At 41.8% G+C, this 9,005-nt stretch overlaps 1 protein-coding gene across 1 annotated transcript in view; it reads right to left on the reverse strand.

Annotated features, from left to right (window-relative positions):
- The window catches only part of smc3 (structural maintenance of chromosomes 3), a 33,798-nt gene extending 24,793 nt beyond the window's left edge, over nt 1-9,005 (reverse strand). Inside the window, exons 1-9 of the mRNA XM_015967597.3 lie at nt 8,839-9,005; nt 8,152-8,227; nt 8,005-8,043; nt 7,855-7,922; nt 7,667-7,738; nt 3,644-3,723; nt 3,471-3,549; nt 2,072-2,189; nt 415-590 (exon numbers count right to left, since the gene is read on the reverse strand). Of these exons, the coding sequence (XP_015823083.1) occupies nt 415-590; nt 2,072-2,189; nt 3,471-3,549; nt 3,644-3,723; nt 7,667-7,738; nt 7,855-7,922; nt 8,005-8,043; nt 8,152-8,227; nt 8,839-8,853 (723 nt within the window). The 5' untranslated portion in view covers nt 8,854-9,005. The remainder of the gene's footprint in view (nt 1-414; nt 591-2,071; nt 2,190-3,470; nt 3,550-3,643; nt 3,724-7,666; nt 7,739-7,854; nt 7,923-8,004; nt 8,044-8,151; nt 8,228-8,838) is intronic.

Here is a 9,005-nt window from a genome sequence, read left to right on the forward strand (position 1 = left end):
CGATTACAGAAATCAGTTCTTCCTCTTCAACGTTTAGCTACTAAAACTTAACTATAACATTAAAGTTCAGTAGATGATATGAATATCTTCTACAATGGAAATGTTGTTTTTGCTCATTTATCATCTTTACAACCCTCTAAAACAGGGGTCACCAACCTAGGTGAAGCTGAGAGCTACTTCACAATTATCGAGCCGTTGGAAGGGCAACCAGGCTGATGCAATAGTGACATTTGAACTAGAACAGATCAGCGTTAAGCTAAACATCATGTTTAATAAATAGACTTTTAAATTTCTATTAATGCATTTGTGATTATAAATGATGGCAGCAGAAGCCATTTGGAGAAAAGGCCTGTGGGCACCTCATCTAGTACCTAGGGGCACCAGGTGGGTGACCCCCGCTCTAAACCACATTACCTCGTCCAGTTTTGCTCGAGTTTCGTTCAGCTCCTGGTTGTAGATGGTGTACTCCAGAGCTCTTCTCATCTTGTCCCACTTCTGATACTGAGCCAGCTCTTCCTTCTCGTCCTCCAGGGTGTGTAGACGTTCCTCGATGTACTTCAACAGCTCGTTGATCTTTTCTCGTTTCCCCTCTGTGGAATACACAAATTAGGGACGTCTTTGGAAATGTTTTTTTAAATGTACTAATGGCATGCTAGCTAACCTTAGGAATTTTATAACAACAACAACAACAATAATAAATGTTCACTGCCGTGCACTTCTGTTATGTGGAACTATAACTAGAATATTAAAAAATAACAACAGACATGTTATCTTGCAATCACAAGACAACAGTATCCATCTTAGAGCTGCAGCTATCGAATATTTTTGTAATCGAGTACTCTATCGAATCTATAATCGATTAATCGAGTACTCTAATAAATTACCCTTTTGCGTTTGTAAACCATTACATATCAAATAGCATGTTATAAAATATGAAAGACCTCTTGAAATGAGAAAGCAATTGCCAGTTATTCTTCAAGTTTTATTCAAAATTCGTTTTCAAAACTTCAGCACTTCAACTTCACAGTAAACAAATGCGAGCGGCTGCGGCCCAAACAGCACCAGAACCGCTCACGGCGCATGCGCGAACATGGCTCGCCAGCTATTTCCCTATTAACACACGTCCGTTTTAATTTCTACACTTTTTTTCTCACACTAACAAGGATTGTCGAGAAAGCATGTTTGCCGTGGTTTTGTCAAATTACGCTGATCACACAACATTTATTTACTTTCTTTCGTTTTCCTCCGCCACTCTCATAAATACCTGTGTCCTCCTGCAGCAATCCCGAGGGACAACGGACATCAGTAACAACACAGTAAAAAGTCAGACGTGTTGTAAAAACTGCTATTTTTAGCACATTTTAAGACCGACGTGTTGCTACCAGATGCACGGTGTGAGCTGAAACTTGAGTGCTACAAAAGAAAAAGTCGCACAGTGTCTGCAGAATATATAGAAATACAGGCTAAAATGCATTATCTTGTAGAGACTCCGAGTCCGCTTGCAGAAGTGACATTTACATGTGGATGTTTCCTGGTCAGGTGCTGCAGCATGGAGGATGTGGTGTTGTGGTAGGCTAAATCCATTTTACAGTATTTAAACTGGACTATGTTTTCTGCCTTACGACGTGAAAAATGGTCGCACACCTTTGACATTTTGTGTCTTTTTCGCACTCCACCAGGGTCCACGTTGTCTGCCATGGCTTAAGAGAAAGTTAAGTTGCGTTCGCTACTCGCGTGTGCATTCAGTGCAGCGTGTATGTGCGTCACTTATTTCGGTCCGGGTGAAACATGACCCCGGGCGATTGCAAAGCCATGAATTAATTAAACATGAATTAAACGAAGCCTCGAGGCAGAGAATTTGACTCGAGGATTTTTTGTAATCGAATTATTCGAGGTACTCGAGGAATCGTTTCAGCCCTAATCCATCTTTCCTAATATCCTATATTTACACCAGAATACATTAATAGCTCAACACTGAGTGTTTATTTATTATGTTTACAAATTTACAATTAATAGAGTGGAGAAAAGTGAATGCATCAAATAAATAAACAAGCTTTTGGTTGATTTTTACCCGTCTCCTTCATTAGAGAAATGCTCTCCTCCTTTCGTTCGTCATACACTCGAGTTCCTGCGACCTCCCTGAGGAGCTTCAGACGCTGGGAGTCAGGTGCTGTGGCCATTTGGTTGATCTGCAAGAAACACAGAAATAATGCAATGAAAATGAAAAATTGTTCCTGTTATACTCCTAACACATTCATGCCAGAATATCACACAACTCATTTTTTCAATTTAAAGGTTAATTTTATTTTTGGACAGCTGGTATGATTTTAATGTGACAAACCAAGACATAATTACTAGGGCTGTAGCGAAGCCTCGACGAAGTCGACGGCTCGATTCTAAAAATTTGTCGACGTCAGATCCGGAAGTCGACGCACCGCGCCCACTTGTTGCATCCCCAGGAGTTTGTAAATAGAGGAGGAATCTGCCTGTTTTTCCTCTAGTTCGCCCTCTTCTCCGCCTTCACTAACATCTCCGCCAAATACCGAAGACCCGGAACAACGTCCGTCCACTACTAGATTATTTTCCTGTTTTGCCCCTTCGTCTCCCGGCAACGGACAACAACTTCCGGGGTCAGATGCGCTGCTTCGTGTCTATCGCAGATGTAGAAAATCACCGGGAGCGCTTCTCCCTTCATAAAGGAGCTTCTTTCAGACATGAGGAGAGCTGTTTTGGTGGTAGCAGTCTCTCCTCCGTGCTGGTCTGTTTGCTGCCGGGTGTTTTTGGTTTATTTAAACTTGGTAACTTGAATTTAATGTTGGTAAAGCTACTGTTAGCATCTTCGCTAACAGCTTCTTGCGTTGGGATAAGCTGTTACGTTTTGGTTTAGAGTTCATTTTTTTGTGGTGTAGATCTCCCTTTTATTACATTTAGAGTGTTGTGGGTTTTCGGTTTAGTGTAAAATATCACCTGAGTTTGGTTTAACCCGTAAGACCACTCGCCTCACGCACATAAGTGACCAAAACAAAGCAGCATGGAGACACTCCATCTTCTACCACCTCTCAGGCAGCAGCCTGCACTCCCAAGTTCTACACGTCACCAGAACATAACCAACCGCAACACAATAAAAGCAGTGTTATACAAAATGGAAGGCCTGTAGTGTTTATTATCTTACAGTAACAATTTATCCATTTTTTTGAGGAATTTATTTGAGATTTTCTGGTTTTTGTTAATTGTGCAATAGAAAAATAATCATTAGATTAATTTTCTAAATAGTCATTAGAATAGTCGACTATTCTAATGACTATTTAGAAAAATAATCATTAGATTAATTTTCTAAATAGTCATTAGAATAGTCGACTATTCGATAAAATAATCGTCAGAATAATCGTTTTAAAAATAATCGTTTACCCCCAGCCCTAATAATTACTTTACGTGGAGCAGCCTAAAGACAAGTATTTTCTGTTTCTCACCTTTCCCTGCTTCACAATGTAATAGGGGTTACTGCGAGAGAAGCCGGCACTCTCCAGAAGGTTCATGACGTCGTTCTTACTGCAACGAGAACAGGAAATAGAATACATGAAAGAGACATCCGTGCATTGTCTTTGGGATGTGCATAAAGAGTCTATCCACACACGACACTCACGTCACCATCTTCTTATCCAAGAAGTACTGGTCCTTCTTTGCACCAATGACACGGCGAAGGGAGACTTCCTCCTTGTCAATCTGGAGGGAGATGACTTTGTTACTAGTGAAGTTGAAAGCAGCACACAGAGGCTAGTTGTGCCTGTTTAATTCACAACACCGATGATCAACTTATGATTTCTACAGAAATAGAGTTATCAAGCTGTTGTCAATAACACAATAAACTAAGTGTGATACACAGGGTTTTTCCTGCATTCAAATTTGCGTGGCAGCCGCCTCCAGCTAATTTTGTGCCACCCCAGCCTGATTTCACTCTGCCCCCAGCTACATGGATGCTATTTTAACTGCAGTTGCAGCTTTGCACTACAGGGGGCGCTGTATCAGCAGCGGTGCACCGAAAAGTCCTAAAACCGCTGCAGACAAAGACCAAAAATGCTTTTTCTCGCTAGTTACATATCTATGGTTGGTACTACTGATGTCCTGATTTTCCCCCAGGCTCTTCCATATCAGAGCAGTTTTGTACAGTGCGACGAAATAAACTGTGCGTGTCTGTTTATTTTTAAAAGTAGCACTGGTGCAACATCTTTGAATTACTATTTTCCCCAGAACTTAATTGAACAAAAGTAAGTTACGTGTAAGAAAAATTCTTTTTACTGGCGCACAGTGTGGTAATCTGGATGCAGAAGAAACCTGGTGCTGATGTCTCTGTGATCGCAAATTACGGGCCCATCTCTACCCTGCCTTTTACATCGAAACTGCTTGAGAAAGCCGTTTATCAGCAGCTGGTCTCACATTTAGCTGACTCTGATCTGTTTGAGGTTTTCCAATCAGGGTTCAGGTCTGGCCATAGCACAGAGTATGCTCTACTGAGGGTCTTAAGCTGGGCGAACACTGTGCGACTTTTTCACTCGTAGCACTCAGGTTCAGCTCAAACTGTACGACTTCCTCGCAGAGCAGATCTCACGAGTCATGTGCTCACACTGTACGTCTGGTAGCAACACGTCGGACCTAAAAATATGCTAACAATAGCAGTTTTTACACAACACGTCAGACTTTTTTTGTCTTTTTTTGCCCGATGTCCTTCGGGAGTGCCGCAGGAGGACACACAGGGATTTATGGGAGTTGGATGAGGAAAACGAAATAAAGAAAGTAAATCTGTGTTTTGTGATCAGTTTAATTTGACATGAACACGACGAACATGCTTTCTTGACAATCCTTGTCATTGTGTGTGTGAAAGACGTTCAGAAATAAAAACAAACAACGTGTGATATTAGGGAAATAGCGGGCGCGCGGTGTTGATGATTACGCATGCGCCGTGAGCGGTTCTGATACTTTATGAGTCGCAGCGGCTGGCTGCGCTGCTTCAACCTTCACGAGGAACAAGCAAAATATCAAACACTCCAGAAGTTTCTCAGTACGCCCGGCTTAACTGAGAGTCACGTAGGGTCCGGAGCTCTATTAAAACTAGATGATGTTTTTTCTTCTTGGGAGAGGCTCCACTGGGGGGTCCCGAAGGGATCGATCCTTGGTCATCTTTTGTTTGCCATTTATCTGCTTCCACTGGGGTCAATCTTTCGTAAACATGGCCTAGCGTTCCATCTCTATGCTGACGATTGCCAGATTTACTCTCCATTGTGTCAAGAGAAAGGTCTCTCTATCCAGTCCATTGTGTCCTGTCTTAACGAAGTAAAGTCTTGGCTAATGGCCAACTATCTGCATCTGAATGAGGAAAAGACAGAGCTCATTGTTTTTCACCCCAACAGCAGGGCTGTGGGTCGTTATGTTGATCTTGGCCCTCTTTCTCCCTACTCAAAACCTATGCTCAAAACCAGTTGTCACCAGTCTGGGGGTGAAAATTGATGCTGGACTTAAATTTGATGCTCACATCAACTCTGTGATCCGGTCCAGTTTCTTTCATCTGAGACGCCTTGCAAAAATCAAGCCTATGCTGTCGACAGCTCACCTGGAGCGGGTACTCCATGCTTTTGTAATTACAAGGCTTGATTACTGCAACTCTCCATATGCAGGACTGGGTCAATCATCACTGCGCCGCCTACAGGTTGTGCAGAACAGCGCAGCCAGGTTTCTGACTGGGACCAGGAAATGGGACCACATCGGTCCGGTTCTGGCCTCCCTGCACTTAGGGCTGGGCGATATGGCAAAAATAGAATATCACGATTTTTCCAATATTTTATCACGATTTCGATTTTATCACGATTTTTTATCCATGAATAGCATAACTTCTATTGCATATTAAAGAAGAGAAACATTGAATAAATAAACATTTATTCATATTAGGGATAATCAACACAGTGCTAACTCACTTATATTTTAAACTCACACCAGAGATGATAAAAGCCCTGAGAGAAACAATTACAAAATCAGTTTTTCTCGTTTTTCAAGTAACTTAACATAAATTAAAATCGTAAACATATTTAAAGTGCAAACATGTCAATTGCAAACGTATTGTGCAAACATTAACTTGTTCAAAATACTATGTAGCTCCCAGTTGCTCATGTAGTGGATAGTTGAGCGCAAATACAGCTCTGATGTGCGGCTGGACCAGAGATCGCTTGTGGTAGCAAAAAAACTGCTCATTCTGAATATTTTCTGCAACAAGTCTCTAAATAAAGTAAAATTTTCCAGTGCAGATTGGAGACAACCCATAGAAGCACTGATTTAATCTCATTTCAGAGAAAAATAGAACAGGTTAGATGCACCTAATAAATAAAATTACTAACAAACTCAGGAATCTTTCTTTGCTTCCCTGTTCTTGTGCTGAAAATATCACTAATGTGGATCAAAGGAGATACACAGATGAATGCACCTCTTTTTTATTATCTGGAAACTACATTTACTGCAGCTGGCAGAGGCAGAGATTGTTTCTATTGATACACGGAGTTTACAGAATCATTTTAAATGTTAATAGGGGAAGACTGCAGGAGGGAGCGGTAAAATACAGGGGGTCCCAGCAAAAACAAGAAACTACGAGTCTGATGAAACCCGCTGGTTTTCCATCAGGCGGTCACGGGGCAGCTCCAGCGACCCACCGACACCGGCTCGGCAGAGGGTGAACGAGCCGAGGCGACGTCGTGCTCTGCTTAAGAAGAAGTGTTATTTTCCTGCTTCAGAAGAAGCGTCCAACGTGTTTTTACGCTTTCTCCGAAACATGTCACGTCGCTAAGTTGTTAGCGCCGCGCGCTAAGGAAACCCTGCGTTCCTCTTCGGAACGAAAAACTCGTTGTCGCTCTCAGCCGCGGCCGAAGCCATGTTTGTTCACACACAGGCGAAAACAAGCGGGGCACTAATATATTACTATGACTCACTCTGATTGGTTAAGGGTCAAACAAAGGCGTGTCATTCGCCTGGGGTAAGTTCCCTTTTCATTCAGAGGCAGAAATTCAACAGCAGAGCTGTGAATCGTGATAAAAAAAGGTCTCTCAAAAATGACAGACCGTCGGATGTGTTGATCGTAAAACGGTCTAAAATCGTCATATCGCCCAGCCCTACCTGCACTAGCTTCCGGTCTGTTATCATTCACACTTTAAACTCTTTGTCTTTGTTTACAATTTATTCCAGGGTAGTGCCCCCCCCCCCCCCCCTATCTGGCCATGCTCCTGAGCAGACATTCCCCATCACGCGCTCTGACCAAGACCTGCTCGCTGTCCCTCGTTCTAGGTGTCGTACTCGTGGGGACCGGGCTTTCTCAGTCCTAGCCCCGTCACTCTGGAACCAGTTGCCACCCTCAGTCAGGCTATCCCCATCTCTGCCAGCCTTTAAGAGTCACCTAAAAACCCACCTCCTCTGCTTGGCATTCCCTGAATTTGTTTGAGTTAGGCCTTCATTTATGTTGATTTTAATTCCCTGCTTTCATTGGTCTCTTTATCCCTTGTTTTACCCATTTGTTTTCTACTTTAATGTTTTTACCTTTTTTTCTCATATACCGTGTTCAGCGCCTTGGGGTTCCCCACAGGGCAGCGGAAGGCGCTTTATAAATAAAGCTTTGGTTGATTGATGTTCTTACCGGCAGACGGTTGTCAGAGTTGTCAAATATGATCTCCACAAAAGCTGAAATGACACGTGGACCAGTTCCTTCCTACAGTGACAGATAGAAACCATTTAAGACAGTTTAAATGCGTAACTTTGGCAATGATAAGCAGTGTTACTCGTTAAAACTTTCCCTAATTGTGTTACTAGTTTTCCAGCTCTTACATGAAGAAGGGCCAGCCGCTGTTCAGGCCGCAGGTGGCTAAATTCATCACTGAGAACAAACTGGATGGCTGCAGATAAAAGAGATTTCAATAAAAGAGAACAAACTGTTGATCTAAAATATATAAAATTAAATAAATGAAGGTAGCATACCGTAAAAAAAGTTACTCTTTCCTGATCCATTTCTGCCAACTGAAATTATGGCAAATTTAGATTAATCTGTACATGACACATGTTGATTTCTAAAATTTTAAAGCTTAAACTAAGATATTAAAATATGTAAGTGGAGCACAAACTCACCGATCACATTATGTTTGGGACTAAAAGGGTCCACGACAGTTTGATCCCTGTAACTTCGGAACCCCTGAATAATAACCTGCAGAGCCCAAATAACATTAAGATCACAGATCACGACAAACATCTCATTAACTGCATCTTTATGGCTGAAAGGTTCAGATAATAAGAGAGCAGTAAAAAGCCCAGTCCGCTGACTGCAGGAGTGTTACAGGTATAACGGGTGCATGCATCGCTACAACAAATCTGATTGTCAATAGCTGAACTGGGCCTTGTCTTAAAAATTGAACTCATATTTGTCATCATTCAGGACAAATCAGGCCCGATGACGGAGTTTAAAATGCCGTTTACAATCCTCATTACGTCCAAACCCGTAATTCGCAAATTAATCTAAATATAACAATGCTGCATCTTTCCGTTGGATGACTTCAAAGCACAGGCTCTCCAAAAGTTAGCCTGCTAGCGTTAGCTTAGCATCTTGACACGTACATGTCAAGATTAAATCAGTTAATTCAAACTAACCATAACAAGTTTACTATATTAGTTGTGTAGATGTAAAGTGTTTTGCTTGGTTCAACGCATTATCATTTAACTCATTTAACATCTATTCATCCTCCAACCTTTAGTAGTCACCGTTAACTAGCATAACAGTGACAGATGATAAACCAAACAAGCCTAGTTAATTTAGCTTACCTGTTTGATGTACATAGCTGCAACACAGAGCGTCCCCTGGGCAGAAATTGGAGATATAATCCCCCTGCACTAACCTGTAGAAGCAGAGGTTTTAATTTCGCAAATTATACGGTAGCATTCGAAATTATTAAAGTATTATCTCGGAAAAGAGAATAACGTGGAAAATG

The sequence above is a fragment of the Nothobranchius furzeri genome, chromosome 4 (genome assembly GCF_043380555.1).
Source record: "Nothobranchius furzeri strain GRZ-AD chromosome 4, NfurGRZ-RIMD1, whole genome shotgun sequence".
Classification (NCBI taxonomy): domain Eukaryota; kingdom Metazoa; phylum Chordata; class Actinopteri; order Cyprinodontiformes; family Nothobranchiidae; genus Nothobranchius; species Nothobranchius furzeri.